This window comes from Mus musculus, chromosome 6 (genome assembly GCF_000001635.26).
Source record: "Mus musculus strain C57BL/6J chromosome 6, GRCm38.p6 C57BL/6J".
Lineage (NCBI taxonomy): Eukaryota > Metazoa > Chordata > Mammalia > Rodentia > Muridae > Mus > Mus musculus.
In genome coordinates, this window is record NC_000072.6 from 125,942,040 (window position 1) to 125,967,672 (window position 25,633).

At 44.1% G+C, this 25,633-nt stretch overlaps 1 protein-coding gene across 6 annotated transcripts in view; it reads left to right on the top strand.

Moving 5' to 3' along the window:
• The window catches only part of Ano2 (anoctamin 2), a 349,715-nt gene that overhangs the window by 251,621 nt on the left and 72,461 nt on the right, over window positions 1-25,633 (top strand). For all 6 annotated transcript variants that reach the window (NM_153589.2, NM_001364562.1, XM_006506117.3 and 3 more), the window contains 2 exons: window positions 13,660-13,734; window positions 21,506-21,701. In NM_153589.2, coding sequence (NP_705817.2) covers window positions 13,660-13,734; window positions 21,506-21,701 — 271 coding nt within the window. The remainder of the gene's footprint in view (window positions 1-13,659; window positions 13,735-21,505; window positions 21,702-25,633) is intronic.

Below are 25,633 nucleotides of genomic sequence, written 5' to 3' on the forward strand. Positions count from 1 at the left end.
CAGGCTTCCTCACAATGTCTCAGTTCCTTCAGGTTCCACCCACTGAAGGTTCAAACACATGAACCTGTGAGGGTTATTTCACATTCACAGCAGCACATTGTGCTTTCGGCTCCATATGTTCATGGCCATCTTATAACACAAAACATATGCAGTCTAACTTGAAAATCCTCATAGTCTTGCAATTCCAATAATGTTGAAAGTTTGAAGTCTTCTAAGAAACTCAAGCAAATTTTTAGATGTAAGCCCATTAAGTAAAACAATAAAAGTTATCATACTTCCAATATATAATGTCACAGAGTAAACATTCTCATTTTGAGAGAAGGAACAGGAAGGTAACAACACAGGTTGGAAAAAGCAGAGTTAAAACTCTGCAGGACAAATGCTAAATCCTATAGCTTCATGTCCAGGACCTGGGGCTCATGATGGCATCAATGGGACTCTAACAGGCTTAGGTGGCACTGCCCTTCCAGATCTATTGATGTGTCATAGCTATATCTTCTCTCCACTTGAGACCAGCAGCTTCCCTCAGTAGATGCCACACAGTTCTGGCATCTCCAATATCCTGGAGTCTCATGTAATTTAGACTTTATAGCTTCATGCGCAGCCTATTCAGGAGCGACATACAGGAAAACCAAACCTGCTGCACATCACCCGACACAGTGGTTTTTCTGGAGCTTTCTGGACTTCCATTGCTCTTCTTGTATCCTGCATGCCTGTGAAACAGAGCCACCTAAATGTTACAAAGATTGCTTTCTGCTCAAGCTATAGTTTGGTCGTTTGGGACAGTGGCAGCGGGAGCCTCCCCATTCTTCACAGCTGAACCTGGGAGAGAGCTTTGCTAAGTGGATCCCCAACCCCCCTTTTGCACCAGATGCCTTAGAAGTTCTGACTCCATGTACTCCTCTTTCAGGCAAATTTTCATTTTCACAATTCCAAAGCTGAGTGATCAGATTTGTCACACCAGTGACCCCATTTCTTGGTACTAGTTGTCTGTTTTAGTTGCTTTCCTATTGCTGAGGTAAAATGACTTAAAGAGGCTATTAGCGTCTGTTTTGACTCATGGTTTGAATGCATGTTGTCTGTAGTGGTAGGGAAGTCCTGGCAGCAGGAGCAGCTGATGCTGTGATGGGAGGAGCTTGCTCACATTTAGAAAGATGAGCAAACAGAGCCAGGGTGGGAAGGCTGGCCTCTAAGCTTCGAGGTCCACCTTTTCCTCCTCCAGTGTCTGACTTCCTCCAGTTAAGCCTATTTCCACAATGTTCCAAAAGAATGCTACCAGCTGGGGACAAAGTGACCAATCCTCTGAGCCAAGAAGAGGATGTTTTCTGTTCATGCCATTACACAGAGCCTGCATGAGAATGCCAAATCTACAAACAAATGTTCTGCTGATCAGTTCTCCAATCCATGGCTCGATTGTAAGGGAAGAAAAGGGGTGCATGAAACTGGAGATTAGATTGAGAACCAGAATCACATGACCTAAGGGGACAAGACACACTTCAGAGTCAATGTTGCAAAGATGTTCTCAGTGCAGGACAGCTACATCCTTCCTGACTGTATAAAAGCAAGAGTGCAGCAGAATATGGCCAGGCAATGCTGAAAGCTATACCTCTTCACTATACTATAACAAAAGCTGCCATGTCTACCTTGTCTATGGGACATATAGTTGGCCATTTATCGTCAAATTATTGACAGGCTACTATGAGTATCTTATATGTCTTTTTTTTATCTTCTTTGGCATCTACACAAAACTGACTCTGATAAACATTCTAACAAGCATTGAAGAGGTTTTGCCAACTGTTCTGGTCTGGTATGAAATTAGAATTGATCTATCCAATGTCTTAATACTCAATTGTCAGCTTATGAGCACTGAGTGGGACTGAAGTGAACAAAATGATTGTTTCCAGACTGACATCTATGCATCCAACCACCTATGCAAATGCATTCCATGGATCCGCATAATCTAAATACTTGTGACCAGCAATGGATTGTATTCTCGGGCATCTTACTTCCCAGGGGTGTAGAGGAAAACAGACCAGAGATAAACAAGACAGCTGTAGGTAATGGTATGATGTAGATCATGATGCAGGATAGTAAAGGCAAGGGGTGGACAAAAGGCCAAGAAGCTCTTTTTGTGAGGTCCAGAAAAGAGAAAGGTGGCCAAGAAGGCTCCATTGAAGTCTCAATGTGGAGATGAGTCTGGTAAGTTCAAAGGATGGAAATGAAGCCCATGGACCAGGGTAAGGGAGAGACTGCATAGGAAGAGACTGGACTAGAGGGCAGCCTGATCTCAGGGCATACTGATGCTTGCTGTCCTCTACACAGACTTCAGATGTATCCCAAGTTCATAGTGCTTATCTGCTCTTCCAGATAAGGTTATATATTCAAGTCTCCTATGTATTGTATTAAGAAAGGGGTTTTGTTTGTTTGGTTGTTTGGTTGGTTTGGTTTGGTTTTTGTTGTTTTTTAAACCAATGGCTTTAGCTAACTTTATCCTTTTATAGACAAAGCCTGGAGAAGTACAAATACTTTCCTGACCCTTGCCCTCACATGAGGACCCTTCTGAGACTCATGCGGCCACGGTTGCAAAATCTCTCCCTTGGAGTGTGTGGGGAGAAGCTGTCTGCAGTCAGAGTCTAGGCAGGGTACCTGGCAGAGCAGTTGGCATTTGGGGAATGGAGAGAGAGAAGCTAATCCTAGTACTCTCAGGAGGACCAGGCAGCTAGCTTGAGAGACAGACTCTGAGACAGCCCCCTCTCTGCCGTGCCAGTGGAAACGAGCAGGACCTCAGAGAGTGGTTTTCTGTGTCTTCTGGGAAAACCGAGCAGTGAGAGGAAAAGATAATGTTTTCCACTTCAGCCACAAATTACAATGTGTTTTGTCCCAGACTTTAGGCATGCTTGTGGACTTAGGTGCTGTGCCACGCGACTGCCTCTAGTTCCTTTGCCAAAGAGTCCCCTAAGAAATTGAAACCCTTTCCAGAGAAGGTTCTGTCTCTGAAAGCTGTTGGGTTCAATTTGGGAGGAATCTATAATGATAATGATAATCTATAATGATTGGTCCCTAAATGGGTATTCTGGGCTTAGATTGTGGGGACCAAATCATTTCATCACCTGGAGGTCCAGGTGATGAAGTGATGTTACATAGATAATTGTGTGGGTTTGGAACTTGAGGGACAACCCCAAATCTGTGCTATAAGAAGCACAGACCACACCGGGTGTGGTGGCACATACCTTTAATCCCAGCACTCAGGAGGCAGAGGCAGGCAGATTTCTGAGTTTGAGGCCAGCCTGGTCTACAAAGTGAGTTCCAGGACAGCCAGGGCTACACAAAGATACCCTGTCTTGAAAAACCAAAAAAAAAAAAAAAAAAAAGCACAGACCACACTGAACTTGGCTTTCCTTGTTACAATGGTCATCCACCCAATCCCCTCATTAAATCCATTTCGCAATCCTTCCATGGGGCTTTTCATCTGGTCCCATTGGTCATGCAATTCAACTAACATGGCTTACCTAAGTCATTGCCAAGTCAGTTCACTCAGAAACTCTACACAATTCCCAACCCTCCCCACAGGGTGTTATCTCTGACTGGAGAAAATCTGTGAGGTACTTCCAGAAGACTCCACCTACTACAATATCAGTTACTAAGATCTTGGTTCCAAGTGGGTGAAGGTAAGAGGTTAAGAAGGAAGAAGCAAAGAAGAGCAAAGGATAAATAGAAGGGGAAGATGGGAAGAGAAGATAGAGCGAGGAGGGAGATTGGTTGGAAAAGGAGGTTAGGAGATGACAAGGTTTGGATTCTGTGTTCCAGACACAGACAGATGCCAATTCCATGCATGACCTCATTTTCCTTCAAAGCATCTTTTATTATTGACAACTCTTTTCAATTTCTTTTTATAGAGGAGAAAATGGAATTGTAGAGAAGTTTTTCATGTATCTAAAGTTTTGCTGTCAATAATTACATGAGCCAGGAACTGAATCCAGATAGAAGACTGTGGACCAGAGTTCCTTGCAGTGGACTCAGTGCCATGGTCTCTCTAACTAGGCTGATGAGATTCCCAGCTCTATCAAAGAATGAGAAAGAGAGAGTGACAAGAAGGGGGTAAAGAGAACAATACTTTCCTCAAACCTTATGGCCTCTTTTAACGTTAGTGGTCCAGCCCTGAGCCTCACTACTGCCTTCTTCTCTGCTTCTCTCTAACTGTATGGAGAGCCGAGGTATGGCGAATCCACGGGTCAGGCCTTCACAGGGTAATGCTCAGCAGTCTGTGACATTCGTTGTCTCAGTGAAAGAAACTGGAGTCTTCCTCTCCCCCTCTGAAATGGACACTCTGTGAGTGGTGGGACTGATGGTAGTGGCTGCCTGAATTGTTCATTTCTACCTGCAATTACACCAAGGTGCCCCACACATGCAGAATCATTGATACACACAATATAAAATGTCTTATCCCCGAACCTTTGACTGTATAGTATTAAGATAACCCCCCCCCTTGCCTGTTTCCAAAGGCTAGGTAGGAGATGGTTCATTTTCTCCTGGATTTCTATGCTGTGTTTCTCTACAGTCTCTCTCTCTTTCCTCCCAATGTTTCATCTTGTTTCAATGCATCTTCCTTCAAGTTTCCCATGTTTTCTGTTCTCCTCCAACCAGCCATGTGAAAGAAGTATATGTATATGTATATGATATATGTATATGATATATATGTATGTATATGTATATGTATATGTATATGTATATGTATATGTATATATGAGCATCTGGCACAAGAACCTAAGGAGAGGGACCTGGCCAACATTGATAACATTGATGAGAACATTGAAGCAAACCTCTGATAAATAACTATTTCTTAGACACAGATACTTGTGCTCAGTCATCCACTGAACCCCCTCTTTAAGTCCATCTCCCAATCCTATTCTTCCATGGGGCTTCTCATCTGGGACCAGTTCCCACTGGTCATGTAATTCAACTAACATGGTTTACCAAAGTTATTGACAAGTCAGTTCACTGAGAAAATCTACACAATTCCCAGCCCTCTCCATCCCTGCTTCCACATGGTGTTGTCTCTGATTAGAGAGAATCAGTGAGGCACTTCCAGATTTAGAGAAGACTCCACCTACTACAATAACAAGAAGCCCTAAGACAAGGAATCAGGGCAAACAAGGTGCCCTTGAAACTAGGAGAATGAACTATTGATCTTATTCCCATGGAGTACAGACCTCAGAAAACTGTCATAGTGTCTTGGCCATATCCTATTAGCCTATTACACAGAAAGGGACCATGAGGATGGTGTTCTTAGGATTACCTTTAGAGACAAGGTCTGCTAATGTGATGGGAGGTATTAGTTGGACTTGTATGTGCTTATCTATCTGTAACATGGTACCCAGTGACCAACTCCTTCCTAGCCTTTACTTCTCCATTCTTGTACCTTCTATTTCCTTAAAAAAAAAACAAAAAACAACTTATTGTGTGTGTGTGTGTGTGTGTGTGTGTGTGTAAGAAGGCCTTGGGTCCTTTAGAGCTGCAGTTATAGGTGGTTGTGAGTTGCCTGACACAAGTGCTGAGACTTGAACCCAGGTCCTCTGGAAGAGCAAGTGCTTTTAACTACTGAGTCACCTCTCTTCTCCAGTATGCTATAAGAACAATGTTTGTTTGTTTGTTTTTAGGTTTCATATAAGAGTGAGGTCATGTGGCATTTGCTTTTCTGTGCCAGGCATATGTGACTTATCATAAAGTCCCCCCTGTTTACCCATCTAACATGTAATAGAATTTAATTCTTTTTAATGGCTCAAATATTTCATTTTGCATATATGTGTTTTCTTCTTTATTCCATCTCTTGTCAGGTAATTGTTGTTAAACTCTCATGGGTGATTTACAACTCTTAACTTATTTAATCTCTGTCAAGATGATCCGAATCCCCTCTTGAACCTCCTTCCCTGGATTTAATAGCATCTGTCTCTTCTAATGTCCTAGGTTTATGTACATTTGTGATGACAGGAACAGCATTAGGTGGGAGAGGGTACAGATGGGAGGATGCTAGTCCCAAGGACATTGAATTCCAGAGCTCTACTTTGCTTGTGAACGAGTTCCCTTATTTTCTAGGCTCTTCAGTTCCCTCTAGAACATGGGGATCAAAATGGTAACTTTAAGGTATCTAGCAAGATTAAATGGGGTGTGTCCAAGGCCCTTGGATGGTTGCCAGCCACAGCATAAGTGATTTACACGGGGACTCCTTTATCTGGTGTGTTTGCAAGTTGAACAGCCATACCTAGCAGAAAAGAAATGGTTTAAGTGAGTGGCTAGCTCAGTGTGGTCTCCTGGCCAGCAGCACCAGTGCCAGGACGAGGCTCACAGAAAAGCTTACTGGAAATGGGAATTCTCAGACTCTATTCTAGACCAACAGAGTTAGACTGTGGCAGAAGTAGGGATGTCATGGACCTGTTTCAACAAGTTCTGCCTATGATTCAGAAAGTGTGCACTGAGACTGCGAACAGAGGTTCAGCATCAAGGAGCAAAGCTCTTGAAAGGGGAGGTGAACTTCAGGCCTAGGTGGGTACAAATAAAGTGATTACTGGGCAAACATGGTATCTGAATTCATATCTTCAGAAGCCATGTGAAAGCTGGGTATATAAGCGGTGAATGTCTATAGCCCCAGTGATGAGGGAAAAGATGCAAGTTCATCCCAGAGGCCTGCTGGTCAGCTAGCAAGCAGTGAGCTCAAGGTCCTGTAAGAGAGCCTGTCTCAAAATTAGATGGACACAATAGAGAAAAAAAAGATACCTGATATTAACTTCCTCATGGGCTTGTGTAGGTGAACTCCACATGTACTCATTAGCCTCATACATACACAACCATATACCCACCCACATGTACATATGCACACAGGCACACAGACACACACACACACACACACACACACACACACACACACACACACAAAGAGAATTAAGTCCTAAACACCTAAACAAGATAGGAAGAGCTGAAGTCAAGAGGAAGGACAATTGGATGTTTGGACTACAAAGGGAGAAGGCAAGGTTCTTAAATGGCATTCTTGACTTCAGTGTGTACTTGAGGGTTTAGACAGGGGAAGCAGCTTAGAAATTACCATGAATGAAGATTGAGAGGTCTGGCCAGGAGATAAGGAGTATGTGGCAATGTTGGCAGCTTACTCCAGGGGTGTGCGGTAGTCTTTATCGACTTCCACTGTTGTGAACCAACTTCAAAACCCTCCAACATGGGCAGTTGGAAAATGAGGCTCAGAAGCACGTGTGTAGATCTGTGTATAGCTGAAGCAATAGGCTGATGATTGGTGCTCAATGGATCAGGAAACAACCAGAAAACAGGTCATTATTTAGAGGAGAGTGCTGGAAAGGCTGGAAGACAAGGAGGAACTGAAGAGCTTTTGTTGTTGCTGCTGCTGTTTGTTTGTTTGTTGAGTTTTTGGAGACAGAGTCCCCTTAGTTCAGGCTGACCTTGAACTCAACATACAGCCAAAGATCTCCTAATCTTCCTTCCTTCTCTTCCCAGTGCTGAGATTACAGCTGTGGGCCACTATGCTTGGTGGACCTAAAAAGGTCTGGGAAGCAGCACTATCTATGCAGACTCTGGCCTTTGAGGTTGACAGTAAGAACATTAAAGATGACAGACTTTGCACAGGCAGTACCAAGTTTTTTAGTGCTTGTTAGTCTGAGTTGTTTGTAATATGGCAGGGAAGGAAGATGGCAGTCCAGTCGACAACCACAGCTTTTTATTACAGTTTAAAGGACTCCAAACATTATTTAGAATTTAAAATGTAGAAGCAACCCTTCATTATGGAAGAGTGAGCCAACAGTAGCTTTCGAAAGAGCAGAACACAAAGACTTGCCTGTTACAGGCCATAGGCCCAGGGAGCTGGCTGTCCTCGGAGACATTGCTTTGCTTCGTTCCTTGAACAGGCTATGATGAGAAGACAAAACTCTGACTGCTCCATAAGTCTTTGCTACCCAGCCTTAGATCAGAGACTACCTGCTGCTTGCAAGTAGCCATTCTGTTCTGACCTCTGACTTTCTCTGTGGGAGCGAGACATGCACTGTGCTCTGGCACTTGAGCTGACCTTTTCCTTTTCCTGAGTTAATGATTCTGTCTACATATCCTACCTCTTATTATGCAGACCCATCTCATGGTCATGAGAGCTGTAATAGCTCGGTGCTTTTGAACATGGGGTACTGGCATTTTTTTTTCTCAACCTGGCACAAGACAGAACTTCAATTGAGAAAATGCCTCCATCAGATTGGCCTTTTGACAGATACATGAAGATATTTTCTTGATTAATGATTGATGTGAGAGAGCCCAGACCACTGTGAGTGGTGCCCCTCTGGGCAGGTGGTCTTGGGGGGGGGTATAAGAAAGTAAGACAAACAAGCCATAGAGAACAAGCCAGTAAGCAGTGTTCCTCCATGGCCTCTGCGTCAGATCCTGCCCTGGCTTCCCTTCATGACAGACTATAGGCTGTAAGCTGGAATATACCCTCTGCTCCCTAAATTGCTTTTGGTCATGGGGTTTTGTCACAGCAAGAAAAGGAAAACTAGAACACATAGTCTATTGCTTTCTCTGGAATATCCTCATCATTTTTGTCTGAAAAAAAGATCAGCCTTTAATAACAAATAAATTGTCCAGTCTTCTGTTTCCACGGCATTCTGCATGTCTTTCGCCCATGCCATAATTTGTGTCGATCTTTCTCATTTGTTTCCTCCCAAGTCAGGGTTTCTTGTGAATGAAAAAGTGCCTTTTTCTTTGTATCTTCAGTGTAGTCTGATATACTGAGTAGAAGAGACACAGCTCATAAGTCTGTCTACACTAGAACTTGCTGTTCTCCAAAGACTGCTGTATGCGCCATTGACATTCTCCTTGAATGCCCAGAAGGACAAATTTTCTACTTGTCTCATTCTAGAGGAAGGTATAATAGTGTTCAGAGAAACTGAACAATAACAACACCGAAAATTACTCAGTTAATACAGAGGCAGACACAGGATGAGACTCACCAAGTACTGAGTTTCTAAGTCTATTGGATTCCTTTCCCTCTTTTTGATACTGTCCCCAAATTTGCAGGAACACAGGCTTGATATATGACTATTCTAACAAAACCAGTCCATTCTCATTTCAGAGTCTCTTGTTCATAGTCAGCAGGTGAGAAGGCAGATGAGCCCAGATGTTGCTGCTGCCTGGCCTCTGTTCTTTGTAGGCATTCTGGAAGAAAGAGAAGGGAAGAGGCCAACATCCTGTTTTCTTTGAAGGCCAAAGCCAATTCTAAGCTGAGCACGACGCTTACTGATGGCTTGGCATTTGTTATCTCCATTCTTTTGTGTTTTATTATTATTACTTTTTTAGAGTTTGGAGAAAGATTGGTTATATTCTCCTATAGTTATTAAAAGTATATATTAAAAACATATATGTGCCTGTATATATTGCTCAATCAAAGATGAAAGTATCATTCCATACTTTCAAAGATAGTGATGGGTACCTCCTTCTAAAGAGCACAGAACAGAAAGCTGGGGAAAGAAAGCTTCTAGTAGAGATATCTAGCATACCTCAGAAAATCCTACCAAGAAATCAGGGTCTCTATCCTTGAAAAAAATATGATAAAATGATCCTTGACTTCTGGTCTACCTCCCTCAAACATAACTCTAGACAAAGTTTAAACAGGATCATGTTGTGGGTCCCTCTACAAAGAACTTGACTAGCACCTCTCAAAGCTGACCAAGCCATCAACAGCAAGCGAAGTCTGAGAGGCTTTGAAAAACCACCTAAAGTGGGAGAATGTCCGAACAGGATGTGGTACCTTAGCTGTAACCTTGGACCGGGAGGTAGGCATTGTACTGAGACAGTACAAATAGAATATGAAGTTTTAGTTCTTAATATTGCATGATATTAGTTTATGAGTTGTGAAAAATGTACTGAACTTCCATGAGAAACTGAATGCAAAGTATATACAGTTCTCTGTACTGTCTTTGAAGGCTTTTATAAATCCAAAAATATAAAAACCTATTCTAAAGGATATTTAGTTAAAAATGGAAAGGAATTATCATATGCTATTGATGGGAGGTGCATAGAACACTTTAGAAGCCAGTTTGGGGCTTCTTATAAAGTCACTCATAAGCCTACAATATGACCAAGCAAATCATTCCTTTGATACTTTCCCAAGTGACATGAAAATTTCTTTTATTTGTATCCAAATGGGTGTACAGATTTTGGAAGGGCATCACTCCAATTTGTCCCCAGCTGGAAACCATCCAAACATTCCCTAGGGCAGTGAGAGGGCAAATGGACTAAAATCTGTATGGTGAAACATAGACCATCCCTCATTGAAAGGGGCAAACGGCTGAGCTAGGCAACAGCAAGGGTGAGTCTCAGGTGAGCTGTGCCGAGTCAAAGAGGCCACACTCAGGAAGAGCTATACACTGCAGTGTACTGACATTCCACAGGACCCTAAGCTAGAGGGACATTAAACAGACTTTGCTAGTTCTGGAGATTGGGGACAGAGTTCACAGACAAAGGAGGAGAATGTGGGAACATGATAAAAATCACTTTCTATTTTGATTTATGTTGTGATCATACACACATGACTACAGAGGGTCATCAAAATATGCAGAACTGCATTCTAATAAAGATGAATTTTATTATATTAATATGTTAAAAAACCCAGAAGAACAACTGCCACTCTTTAAAAGTTCCTTTATTTCAAGGGATTTATTAAAATAATATTCATACCTATTACTTTCTAAGTGGTTTCATTTCTAAATACCCAGTTTTCCAGAAGGGGACTTGTGTGAAGTTCTATGTGGACATTACTGTCCTACTTGTTGGACACAGATCTACATGTGGGAGCAATAGTCCAGGGACACAAACACAGACAGCAGAGACAAAGAAGAAAGAACAGATGACAGCTAGGCTGGTGTCTGAACAATGGTGACATTAGCTAAGTGCCCCATAGTCACCTGCTTTTGATGTAATCAAAGCTAATTAGAGCTCACTGTTGTATTCGCCAAACAGTTCCTAAAGCTCTGTCCTGTGCATTCACTCATGTGACCCTCACAATACCTCTGCCACTTTGGTGAGACTGGCTTTGTTATCCTCATGTTATAGGTAGGACAGTCTAGGAGTTCTCCTGGTATGCCTGCAATGCTCTTAAATGGGCTTTTTCAAAACACATGCTAATTTAGTGTGATGTCTACAACTGCTTTACAAACAAGGGATATGGTTATTTTACAGTAGGGAAACTGCTGTGTGGCTGTGGAGATGGATCAGTCTGTAAAGCACTTGCTCTCTATGTACGGGGGATCCAAGTTCAGTCCCAGAACCCATATTTTTATTTTTAAATAACAACAACAAAAAGTAAAACAGGCATGGTGGTGCATTTGTATATCAATACTGGGGGATGGGGAGGTATAAGAGTCTCTGGGGCTTGGAGGCCAGTTGGTTTAAGCTACATGGTGAGTTCTAAGCCAATGAGAGACCCTATCCCAATAAAAAGGTGAAGAGCACCAGAAGTCGGCCCATGGCCTATACACACACACACACACACACACACACACACACCAGAAGTGCAGGGAAGGTCACATGTTCTGGTTCCAATTCTAGTTCTCTTTCTGCTGTGCCACACCCTGGTCATGTGACTTTTAGGAAGTGGATAGCCTTTTACAGTGAATCTCACACCTTGCATGGACCTGTGAATGGCAGAATTGCCTTGGCTTCTTTTATTAGTGCCGAGCTCCTATCATTAAAAACTGCTTCGTGCCAGGTAAATGGTGCATGTCTGAGGTCCCTGCAAGCAGGAGGCTGAGGCAGGAGGATTATGAATCCAAGGCCAATCTGGGTTATGTAAGAAGACCTCATTTCTAAAACCAACACACAAAACAAATAAACTACTTTTTTTGTTTTTGCTGTTATCTTAACTAGTAACCTAGTTTGGAGGACAGTGTGTAATCTTGACTTTCCTCTCAGCTTCCTGTGTTTGGATAATGTCTGAATGTAAGAACTATGTGTGTGATCGGATGTGTGCCTTCCAAACAAAACCCCATCACCATAAACATAAAAGGGGTGATCTTCCAACAAACACAAGGCTATCTCTGTCAACAGTGAATGCTTTTCTCCTTCGAGGACATCTAACTCAATGCTCTTCTCTTGTCTCCTTTCACATAAAATAGTGAAAACCATCTTCTTTGTCCAACTCATCTTGGCTTCCTTGTCTCTGTGGTCCTGGAGGTCTTTACACTAGTTCTGGCCCTCTCCGGCTTTCTCCTCTCTGTGTTCTCAGCATCTTCCCAGAGTCTGTTCCATCACAAGTGCTCAGGCTGGGTCTGATGAGTGGACTGGACCCAAGTGTGTTTATCAAGCTCTTAGCTGTATCTGGGAAGACCACAGACAGAGGAGCCCCTCCATGAGTCCATTTTTCTTTTTGGGGCAGTGTCATCAGCAGCCTATATTGAGACTTCCTTGACAATATATTCAGGGTATTATAGGAAAGCCGTGGAGTGCTGTTGAACCCAGAGTATGGATGGAAAGAAGGCATCCCACACCCTCTTTCTGTTCGGCGTCACTTGGGAGAATGTGAATAAATCTTATTCATTCCCAGTCTGATGGGAAACAGGTTTCTGTGAGTCTCATCTCTTCAGAATGGTCACCATCTAGAACTGAGTTTGTTCTTATGGTGTGATGCAAAGCTTGTTAGACTGGGAGCCTGAGACCACATTCTCTGGTCATTATGAAAACTGAAGTAAAATGACTTCTATACACGATCTTCAAGTGAAAGTACTAAGAACTAAATGACCCCAACCATAGTAGCATTTTAGCATTGCCCCTCAAGCCAGCTCAACCCTACTCTTGGTCCAAATGCACAAGACAAATCCTGCCTCTCCTTACAGCCCCCATAGTTCCCTCCCTAGTTGGCCCTCACTCCCGAGCTAATGAGTGATTCTTCACTTTTTAAGGGTGTCTGGACTGTCACTGTCACTCTAGGCTGTGAACCCTCAAGGACAATAATCAATTGGAAGGACTTTCTTCAGTCTCTTTATTATGTCTGGCACTACTATGGACACACAAAGGATGATGGAAAGAAGCTGTAGGCAGAGAAGATGCTCAGCCTACAGTACAGGCTTTCCGAGGCTAGATGGCACTGTTGCTAGAGCCAAATCAGGTCTGTTCTGAGACCAGCATGAGATGGAGAGGAAAGGGAGCAGGGGCTGGGGTCCTGCCGAGCTAAGTTTGAGTCTGACTTGTTGCATGCATTGATGAGTGGCTCCCTGCAGGCTAACACCATGTTCTTTGCTATTTTCTCTGCACTTTGCAAACATGGCTGCAGATGGTCTTCAGGGTCTTTTGTGGTTGCCAGAGCTGCTGTCTCAATTCTAAACATCTTCAGGGCTATGATTCACAGCCTCTCCCTGAACCCCAAGCTGGGCTCAAAGTCACGATCTTCTTGCCTTAGCATCCTGAGTCCTGGGATTTGAGGTGTATGCTATCAATCAAAATTAAGAGGGCTACTGTTGATATTGAGAGTAAGATGACATCAGTGACTACAGAAATATCCATAAAGCAGCAAATGGTTGGCATGCAAATTTATGTAAAAATAGAAATTGATGAATATCTGTTCTTTGTGCCTTCTGATTGTCTCTTTCTCTTGTTTCACCTCAGGATGATGAAGATAAACTGACTTGGAAAGATCGTTTCCCAGGATACTTGATGAACTTTGCCTCCATCTTGTTTATGGTAATTTCTTTGAGGGACCACCTGTCTGGGACTGTGTGCATTTTGATCTTGTAGTGAGTGTGTGTAAGGTGGGCTTTTTTTTTTTTATGCTGTGGGATAATAAGGGGCTGACAAAAGTGAGGCCATAGTGCTGAATGGTGGAGAAAGACTTTCCTAATACTGAGGTCACTGTATATAAGTTACAGTGTCCTGCGAGAGGGATGTGTACTTAGCCAGACCAAGAACTTGAAGGTATAGTGCAGAGGAGCTGGCTGCATAACTGTGGTGGTGGTGGTGGTGGGTGTGGTGGCCTTATTGAGTTGAGAGTGCGTCTCTTGAATGCTATCAGTGTCTGGAAGCCACAGAGGAGAGCCAGCTGGGCTCACAGCCTTCCTTGTCTCTGTGGATGCTGCACTTACTCTTTCTGCACTACCCTGTGATTGTGAAAGCTTTGTGTTTTATTTATTTGTTTCCTTATTTTGGAACTTAATGATGTTGGCAGTGTTGGAAAAAGTTGAGGGAAGAGCCTGAGATTGGTTTTTGGTGGAGTCAGATTAGCAACTTAAGCTTGAAGGTCTCAGAAAAGGTCATCAAAGGACCACTTTAGGTCACTAACACCAGTCCCTCTTTACTGTGAGGCCTTGTGTAGCTAAGAAGACTGTGAGTTTAACACTCAGTTTCCTTAGCAGGATGACATATGCATTGCAGAGAAGGGGATTATTTGATTTTTAAAAACTGCAAGAATCATCATCATTTTCTGAACTCACTGGAAGAATTATTCCTGACCTGGCTAGAGCTTGTTGTCTTTATTAATATTGGCATCCTAATTATTGGGGACAGGAAGTTTAAACTGGGCTAGATCTGGTGTCACATTCTTGTAATGCCAGCATTCTGGAGATAGAGTCAAATTTGGGATTTCAAATTTGAGGCTAGCCTGGGCTATGTAAGGAGACCTTGGCCAAAACATAAATGTTTTTAGCTGGCCTAGACATCATCAAACTCAGTTCCTCACTCTGAAAACAAAGTGAAGAGCTGTCAAAGCTTAGCAGTCTAAATTCGTTTGCCTCTTGCTGCCAAACAAGCCCAAGGCATGACAGGTTATTCAAGGGTGCATTGAGCTGTGATGTGTTCTATGTGATGATAGAAAGTTTAATTGATTTAGTGCTTTGGGGCCTCCCATAAGGAGCATATCACTGTTGGAGAGTTTATTCTTCACTCAGGAAGTATTTAATGAGTGCAACTGTGTGCTTAGTGCTATTCTTAGGCACCAAAACAGAGAAGGAAGGAAAATAATAATAATAAAAAGAGTTTTTAAATGAGGTACAGTAGTGGCACATACCTATAACCCTAGTACTTGGGAGGCTGAGACAGGAGGATTTTGAGTTCAAGACCAGCTGGGACTGAAAATAAAAATATTATAAAACACTGTACAGTGCTGAGCATGGTGGTGCATGCCTTTAATCCCAGCACTTGGGAGGCAGAGGCAAGCGGATTTCTGAGTTCGAGGCCAGCCTGGTCTACAAAGTGAGTTCCAGGACAGCCAGGGCTATACAGAGAAACCCTGTCTCAAAAACCAAAAAAAAAAAAAAAAAAAAAACAAAACAAAACCAAACAAAACACCCACTCTACATTTGCAAAGTAAACAAATACTAAAAGGATTTTACAATACCCACTTTGCTGAATTTGGTGGAGAATACTGGATCATTATATTTTCTAGTCCCATTAAGGCATTCGGAGGCTGCTGGGAGAGAAATAACCCCCGGCGGAAGTCTAGAGGAAACATAGGTATGACGGAGCAGATACCTCTGCACTAACGCTGCGTTAACTTTAGGGACATTTTCCTGTCTCGGCAAGGTCTGGGCTTGGGTGGTTTTGTGAGAAGCAGGAAGGGTGAAAATAAGCATCGAGGCAGCTCAAAGTCCGAGAGTGTGTTCATAAAAAACTAACCTACCGAAACTGGTTTTTAAGTGTATAAAAAACTACCAACACAAGAAATAACACAATTCACTAGAAAGTTAATAAACTACCTTTATTGATTACTTTAGAAAAGAGGGACTCCAATGGCCAGTAATCCTACCAGAGAAGACCCCATCTATCTCATTAGTATTCACGGAAATTCTAATTTAAACCATGGTGAAACGCCATATGCACTCAACATACAACTTGCCATTAAGAAGTCTGTGAATAAACTCCAAAGTTTCTGCAAGGCAAAAGACACTGTCTATAAGACAAAAAGACCACCAACAGACTGGGAAAGGATCTTTACCTATCCTAAATCAGATAGGGGACTAATATCCAACATATATAAAGAACTCAAGAAGGTGGACCTCAGAAAATCAAATAACCCCCTTAAAAAATGGGGCTCAGAACTGAACAAAGAATTTTCACCTGAGGAATACCGAATGGCAGAGAAGCACCTGAAAAAATGTTCAACATCCTTAATCATCAGGGAAATGCAAATCAAAACAACCCTGAGATTCCACCTCACACCAGTGAGAATGGCTAAGATCAAAAATTCAGGTGACAGCAGATGCTGGCGAGGATGTGGAGAAAGAGGAACACTCCTCCATTGTTGGTGGGATTGCAGGCTTGTACAACCACTCTGGAAATCAGTCTGGCGGTTCCTCAGAAAATTGGACATAGTACTACCGGAGGATCCAGCAATACCTCTCCTGGGCATATATCCAGAAGAAGCCCCAACTGGTAAGAAGGACACATGCTCCACTATGTTCATAGCAGCCTTATTTATAATAGCCAGAAACTGGAAAGAACCCAGATGCCCCTCAACAGAGGAATGGATACAGAAAATGTGGTACATCTACACAATGGAGTACTACTCAGCTATTAAAAAGAATGAATTTATGAAATTCCTAGCCAAATGGATGGACCTGGAGAGCATCATCCTGAGTGAGGTAACACAATCACAAAGGAACTCACACAATATGTACTCACTGATAAGTGGATACTAGCCCAAAACCTAGGATACCCACGATATAAGATACAATTTCCTAAACACATGAAACTCAAGAAAAATGAAGACTGAAGTGTGGACACTATGCCCCTCCTTAGAAGTGGGAACAAAACACCCATGGAAGGAGTTACAGAAACAAAGTATGGAGCTGAGATGAAAGGATGGACCATGTAGAGACTGCCATATCCAGGGATCCACCCCATAATCAGCCTCCAAATGCTGACATCATTGCATACACTAGCAAGATTTTACTGAAAGGACCCAGATGTAGCTGTCTCTTGTGAGACTATGCCGGGGCCTAGCAAACACAGAAGTGGATGCTCACAGTCAGCTAATGGATGGATCACAGGGCTCCCAATGGAGGAGCTAGAGAAAGTACCCAAGGAGCTAAAGGGATCTTCAACCCTATAGGTGGAACAACATTATGAACTAACCAGTACCCCTGAGCTCTTGACTCTAGCTGCATATGTATCAAAAGATGGCCTAGTCGGCCATCACTGGAAAGAGAGGCCCATTGGACACGCAGACTTTGTGTGCCCCGGTACAGGGGAACGCCAGGGCCAAAGGGGGGGGAGTGGGTGGGTAGGGGAGTGGGGGTGGGTGGGTAAGGGGGACTTTTGGTATAGCATTGGAAATGTAAATGAGCTAAATACCTAATAAAAAATGAAAAAAAAAAAAAAAGAAGTCTGTGAATAACAAGTGTTGGGAAAGATCTAGATCAAAAGAAACTTGTACAAGGCTGGTGGGAGTTCATTTAAGAAATTATTTAAAGATGCCTTTAGAAACATTCTGGCATTACTTAGTAAAACCAAGACTTAAAGCCCTAAAAAACCCATGCTTAGCTGCCTGCCCTAGAAAACCTTACATGCACACACAGCATACGGATACAGAAAAGCCCGTGAAGCTCTGTTTATAATAGCCCCAAACTGCTAACAGTCCACATGCCTATCCCCACGAGAATGGATAAATAAACCAAGATCTATTTACACAGCTAAGGACCACATAGCCATGAAAATGAGCAAGCTAATCAGGATACATAGCAGTGCTGGTGACCCAAAAGAGGCAAGCCTAGGTGGCTTGTTCAATGGTGTACTCTTAAGTAACAGAATAGCTCAGGCAAAGAAGGAAATGAATGTCAGCCAAGAGTAACCTGTCAGGACTGAGGGAAGAGCCTGGATGATGAGAGATCATGAGTTTGAAGTGAGGCAGGCAGGGTACACTGGAGTGTGTGTGTGTGTGTGTGTGTGTGTGTGTATGTATGTGTGTGTGTGTGTGTGTGTGTGTGTGTGTGTGTGTGTGTATAATGGAATGCTTGGCATGTTCCCAATAATATAAAATTTAAAATCACAAACATCACAAATGCATCTATTAAATAAGTTAAATTGGAAGTCTCGTTAAGATTTTAGCAAGGGTCTGTAATAGGAGAAAGAAGCAGCCACATTGATATTTTGGAGTACGAGGGAAGAACTAGGAAAAGGACTCCGGGCTACAGTAGGTAGTGTCTGCTAGGATGCCCAATGAGAAGGACAGCAATGTGGTTGAGGCCAAGAGATACAGCCAGGGAGGCAGTAGGGAGCCAGGAGCAGAGCAAGAAATGGGCTTCCTAAGGAAGGGTTTGCAGAGGAGTTTCATGATCTGATGTACAGAAGAGTGCCTTTGGCTGTTGTGAGAAATGCCCTTAAAGAAGGTGAAGGTGAGTGTGGGGAGTAGGAGAGTCAAGCAGGAGGCTGCTGTAGTTATTTAGCAAGCTGGTTCCATTTAGGGAGCAGTGCTATGGAATAGCATTAGCCATAGACTATGGCACGTGACCAAGCTCCTTTACCCTAGTGGTGGAGATAGACCCAAAGCATGGTGTGTTGCAATGCAGTGCATTAGAGGACAGCTTATCAGAGATAGCATTGACCTGAATACCTTCAAAATCAACAATTTAACCCCAAATGGCAGAAATGGCATTGGAGTTAATGGCAAGAGACCTGAGATCTAATGTCAGGATGGGAACGTGGGCATGGCTCCACATGGCAGGGTCCAGTCATGCATTGTCATGAAACCTCATTTACAGGAGGGATAGAAGCAGTAAGGATTAGCTCAAGTGAAGATGTGATTTGAACAGTGACATAGAGAAGATACAGTGGGGAGGTGATATTGAAGATGTCATTGTTATCCAATGTCACCTCGCCTCAGCCTTGTATCCTCCAAACCTTGGGCCAGTCAGGTTGCTGATGCTTTGTCTCCGCTTTCTTTAAGCATGGAAACTAAAGGTTGTAGATAGATGATCCCTAAGTGTTACAATTCTTTCATTGAAACTAAAGGTTGTAGGTAGATGATCCCTAAGTGTTACAGTTCTTTCATTCCCACTGAGTCATGGGGGATAGATAATACAGACCTTGCGGCCAAGAGCAAAGAACTTCTTTTCTCCATGCCTGCTGCTTTGTCCATAAGTAGCCAGATGTGGAGTCAGGTTGGAGTTCTCGAAGCCTGAGCAACCTGGAAGCTCTGTGGATCTAGAGATGTTTCGGGAAAGCCCAGCTGAAGTTCAGAACCTGGTTTCTACCATGGGGTAGAAAATCAAGATTAGAGTGATGTAAGGTTGCCAAGAATAAGCAGAGGCTAAGGATGGTGTCAGAGGTGACACTGTTGGAAGACCAAATGAGAACAAGATATCTCTGACTTTGACTAGGAATCCTTTCATCGTATGAATCGTAAGTCAGGATCTGGAGTTGTGCTGAGATTCTGTGTCTCATTCCAGCTCCCAACGGATACAGCCCCTAGGGCCATGAGCTACACTCTACTCTCTCCTTTTGAACTTAGCATCTTGGCCTCAGAGAAGCCCAGGAGAGGATCTCTTCCCTCTGCCTCCCCTATGACTCTAAAATAACAGACACTCTTGGCATTTTCCCCTAGACTTCTCCCTACACCAAACCAAATGAACACACACACACACACACACACACACACACACACACACACACATACATACTAGCTTGTCTTCCCTCCATATACAGCCTTTGCCACCTCATCAATACGCCCCTCACAGTCATCACTGTAGAAGGTATTTGAGGTGGGGGAAAGAAGAGATTCTCACACCACATTTTCTAGGCTCTGACTGTCAAGCAGTGTCAGTCCCAGAGGACCAGGAAGTGAATCATCTACATCGATGGAACAGTGTGATGTCATGTCCAGGTTCCCCACTCAAAAGATCAAAAGAGTTATCCTTCCCTTGTCCTGCAGGCTGGTGCGGCTGCTGCATTCCCACCCAAGAGTGGCCTCCAGTGGAGTATCTTCTCTTCTGTCATCCTTGCAAACACACACACACACACACACACACACACACACACACACACACACACACACACACACACACATACACACACACATACACACAGACACACACCGAAACACTCTCCCTTGACCATAAAAGACCTCTGCCTGCTCTGCCTTTCTTACACGGTCCACAGGACAAATGCTAACATTTGTAAAGCATGCCAGGCTAGGCAGCCCATTCTCTCGCTAGCACCCCAGGCTTCAGCACGCTGGCACCCCAGAGGTCTGCATGGGTCCATATGCTGTCACATCTGTAGCTCATTCCCAGTCCACCAGAGCATCATTCTCAGTGCCTACAAAGTACTGTTCAGACCTCTTCCCAGCCCTCCCTCCACTCTCTTCCTCACCCCCCCTGTAACTCCTCTTCCCCTCCCGTCTTCTCCAGCATTCTTTTGTGTATCAGGGGAAACTTCCACCTGCCCTTTCCTCACCCCATGTTTTAAACAGCCAATGTCCCATCTCTTCTGTCCTGGAGACCAACCAGGACCTGAACTGTCTGTCTCATTGGCAGCAAGGATGAAACATGACTTCTTTGACTGAAGCCAATTCAGATTTGCTCCAGTGGCCCTGGGCAGGATGGGGCCTGCTAATGACAGAGGCCTCCCTGCTTCTGCCCCTTGCTGAGCCTTGATTAAGAACTCTTGCTCACAGCATCCTGGTGTTTCTTGGGAACCGCCCTTCCTTGGCTGGGGTGGGGAGAGGAACAGTAGAGGGGACACGGGAAAAGGCTGGCATGTAGGTTTAGGAGAATCCCTGGTTCTTAGTTTCTAGAAGAGGGAATATGGACCATGGAGATGCAGGGCCTGGGACACCTCCTTGGGACAAGGTAGCAAGGGATGTGTACATTAAACTAGAATCTGTGCCTTTTATTCTAAGATAGATGGAAGAGAACTCAGTGCTTTTGCTCACCCCATCCTGTGCAAACACCACTCAAGACTGATCTTTTTTTCCCTCTCCTGTTCTCAACCTTTACCTCCCATCAGTCCAGCTGGAACTCATCCCTTCTCAGCTCAAACATCTTCAATGGCACCCCATTTCCTTTAGTGGTTGGTCCACCTTGAAGTTCCCTCCCTCCACACTGCTCTCTGACGGAGCAGATCGGTGTGCTGCGTCTCCTCGGCAGCTGTCTTTATTCAGTGCTTAACATTCTCACACCTGTTATACGGTGCAGCAGGCCTCTTGTTACCACAGTAGGTAGAACGAAGGAAATCACAGGATATGCTTTATACTCCACAGTGTCCAGGATTCTCGTCTTTATTTGTGTAGTGTGATTCAGACTACTGGGATCTGATAAAAGCTGGAGATGTTCTGCCTTGAAAAATGCCTTAACACTCAGAATGCTGTATCAGATCTCAGTGACTTTGCAGGGTCTCTGTTGCTCACTCTGTAACCAGAGCTTGCTAACAGCAGATGTGAGCAAACAGTAGGTGCCCAATAGTTGACTGCTGATATAATTTCCTGCTTAGTAATTGCCTCCCTTCTCCTGTCTTCTCTGAACAGATTGCCCTGACGTTCTCCATTGTCTTTGGGGTCATTGTGTATCGGATCACAACTGCAGCTGCCCTGTCTCTCAACAAGGCCACACGCTCCAATGTCCGGGTGACAGTGACTGCAACAGCAGTCATCATCAACCTCGTGGTCATCCTCATCTTGGATGAGATCTATGGTGCTGTGGCCAAGTGGCTTACCAAAATCGGTACTGTGTCACAAATCCTTTGTCTTTCATCTTGAATATGGTCAGTCCCATGTGTGTGAGGTGTTCGATAGGAATGACCCAAAATGACAGATGGGATGGAACGGGAGTCTGTACATTTGACTTGTAAGAATGATAAAGTATGGTGGCTTTTGGGGCCTGCCAAAGGGCCTCCCTTAAGCCGGCAGGAATCCTGCCTGTATCGTGCATGCTCAGAAGACCAAGCGATTGTATTGATTGTTTCATGTGACAGAGAGCTCGCTCTCGCCTCTGTTTAATCTACAAGGTCTAATTTTTCACCCCAACATAGAAGCAAGGCAGAGTCATCATTTCCTGTTCGAATCTGCAGAACCTGAGCTCGCCTCACTTTCCCAGCAGCCTGTCTAAAGGGAAGAAAAGCATCTTGATACTTGAGCCCAAGAGGGTCTTATCTCTCCTCTCAAGCCCTCACATTCCCCGGGCTCTAAGCAGACTTCAAAGAGGCATATCAGACTTCCCAAGCTCCAAGCCAGTGAGGAAAATGTCATGGCCCTCACATTCAGATATGTCATTTGAGCCGGGACCTGCTGTTGCCCGAGACACATTCAGGCATTCCTGATCATTGGGTGGGGGAGGGCCAATGCACAGACCCTTCCGTGGTTTGCTTAATCTGGATGGCCTGGACGCACTTCTTCATCTTTGAAATGGAGTGTTCCTTCTTTGTCCTAGGGACTGGTCATCCCAGCCTCTCATTAGCCTCCTGGGAAAGTTAGGTCTGACATGATGTCCAATCCACTGCCTGTGTGACAGCACAGTATTCCTGTGAGGCCATGAGTGGTCTGGAGGCGGCTCTGTAGGTGCCTCTCTGCAGCATGGCCTCTACCATGAGGTTTGCACAGTGATACCTGCCTTTATTGTCCCTGCTGGTGGAGGTGCTTACCCTCCAAATGTAAGAGACAGCTCTGCCCCCTCAGAGCATCTACCCACGTGGAATTGCTGACATTCCTTCATAGGCTTCTTGAGAAAAATCCGAGAGTGTTTTGAACTCAGTGTCTTTGGTAATATGCAGTATCATGTTTTGTGGAACATTAGGGGGAGTATCCCACTCTCCGGAGCACCCAGGAAGGCTTGGAGGTGAGCATCTCATAGCAGTGTAACTGTGTTCAGCAGGCATGTATGAAGGGAAGAATGGTGAGCAGAGAAGATGTTCCAGGCAAAGAAACAAACTAAGGAAATGCCAAGGAAGGGCGAGATCAGAAAGGCACAGTAAGAAGTGGCCCGTGGGACACTTGGACAGCTTGCAAGACTTTTGGTGGATGTAAATGCCAACAGAGTGAAAGAACCAAGCTGGATATCCAGGGGAGGAAAAGCATGACACATTTATAGGAGACCAGAGAGCCCTTCTATGGTGGATGAAATAGAGCCCATGGTAGACCCAGGGCACAGTGGAGTGGGAAGCTGAGCTCGGGGAGTTGACAGTACCTACCTTTATCTTTTGGTAGAGGACCTTATGTGTCAGGGTGAGGATGCCGTTTACTTTCATAAACAGTGGAATACATTACTTTTGCATGGGCTTCAGTGAATAGTCTGGCCCACAAGTCCACAGAACATGCTACAGCATATTACCAGAGATACCAGATAGAAGTACGATCAAGACAGAGATGGACAACAGCCAGTATGTGAGCTTTAAAACCGAAAGCTGCTTCCCTGTGTGAGGTAACTCAATAACAGAGTCAAGAAAGTTTCATATTAGTGAGTTGCTCACAGATTGGGATTCCTGGTGGAAGGTCACAGTGCATGGGAGAGGTCTGTAAGGGTTGAGTCCTGGAGGGACTCAGGACACCCTCACTCCAGGCACTTTGCTCCCATCAGAGGAGCAAGGGCAGCAGGCAGACGAGGAAGGTCAGGATCATCTTGCAGGGTGCCCCACAGAGTAAGTGATTCTCCTTGCCTGAGGAGAGAACAGCCAGGTGTGTCGGGTTCAAATTAAGGCCTTTAGTTGATTGCAACCCTCCATGTAGAAGAAACAGCAGAAGCAAAAGAGAATGTCTCTATAGCATGTTGACCCCCAGCCCAGCACTGTAGTAGAACTTTTGAAGAGCAGACATGATGTAGGTTTATGTTCGCAAACTTCCTCAGGAAGGATCATGGGATGCTAGGATAGAGAGGCAGGAGAAAACCATGGGTCCTGTAAAGATTAGTGAGAGTATGAGCAGGAAGTGGAGATGAGGGAAGCAAGAAGCCAATGATGGTGTAGAAATGCCTTCCTGGTCCTATGGATATTTTACTTTTCTAATACAGTACAGAAGAGAAGGTAGACAATACTCATAATTTTCAAAGATGTATTAGTACACATTTAGTGAACACTTCTCTTATAATTTTGGTTGTGAGCCTAGCCTTTAACGGCTGAGCCATCTCTCCAGCCCTAGTGAACACTTCTCATGTGCAAGGCTGGACATAAACTGTTGTTTAAGGTCATGAACAAATGAACCGCAGAGCTGGGGTGTGGCTCAGTGGAAGATCACTTCCCTAGCATGCATGAGACCCCAGATTCAATCATTGGCACCTCACACAGGCACAAAAGAGTGTGCATACCACATTTCCATATTGTGAGCCTATGGCTACTGTTTCTAACCCCTTCAGCTTGCTAAACCACTCCCCAAATGTCCCAGAAAAGAGAGCAATTCCCTTAATTTGTTCTTACACACACACACACACACACACACACACACACACACACACACGATTCCTTTTAGCCCACATTATCTTCATAAGCACTATATGGCTTCAGGAAAGTGCATTTCCACTTATCTAAGGTTCAAACTCAGGTTCTACCCTGAAGATACAGACCCCTGTGCTATTTGGTCTAAGTCTCTAACCATCAACATGCAATGGTTTGCTGAGTCCCCACTCAGGAATGAGTCCGTGTGGGTATTGACCTGCTCTTGACTATTTTAGGCTTCATGTTCCCAGGAGGCTCAGAGAGGTCTTGCTGTGCAATGGAGACCACTGAATCAGGACTCTATCAGACAAAGCCTTTGAGTTCTGGACTTGGCTCCCTCTCCCTCATATCCTAGATCATGCAGCATTGAGCAGCAGGGAACTCTGCTAGACAAAGTTCTATCAATCCATCATTCCACTTCTCTTCATAGATTATCACCCGCTGTACTCTTCTCGTGGTCTTATGATTCTTCCCCAGTCCTTCACCCCTCTCTATCAGTCTCTAGTTTGTCAGTGTCTTCTCAGTCATCAGAGCGTGAATTTGAAGTATTACTGCTGATCATTCTTCTTGGAGAGCTGCCCATTGCCCTTAGGTAACACATGGACCAATACTTGAGGTTCTCAACTTCTTCTCAATGTATTCTTGTACTGCAGTCAATGCATTCAATCATGATCCTCCCAGGCTGCCCTATGTGTTCCATCCCTTGTACCTCCTTCCAAACCCCTGCACGGCCACTCAGCCCTTGGTGATTTTCCTCCTTTTTGAATCTTTCACTCACCCATTCATCCATCAGCTCTTTGTACCAGTCACAGTTCTTACAACATAACAGGTGACAAGAACCATGTACACTCCTGATGTCATCATGCCTGTCATGAAATAAGGGGCCAACAGACAATAAGTAAAAACACTGCATGCAGTGTAAGAAAGATGTGTTGCAGTGCAGAGTGGTCTGGGGCCATGCACTTTGGACCTAAGGTGTTCAGGAACATTCCTATCTGGCTAACCGGGCTGTAGCTGTGACATGAATGAGAAGGGGGAAATTATGGACCAGGATCTAGGGAGGAATGGTGGGAAGATGGAGCAGAAAATACACATGGCTACAATTGAAAATAAGCAAGAATGGAAAGATGCTTGGATGCTGATCATACACTGCCTCATCTTATTGCTTCTATCTGAAGAAGATAAATTAGACTCAGCTATGCTGAGGCCGCACATTCATGTAATGTAAATTCTA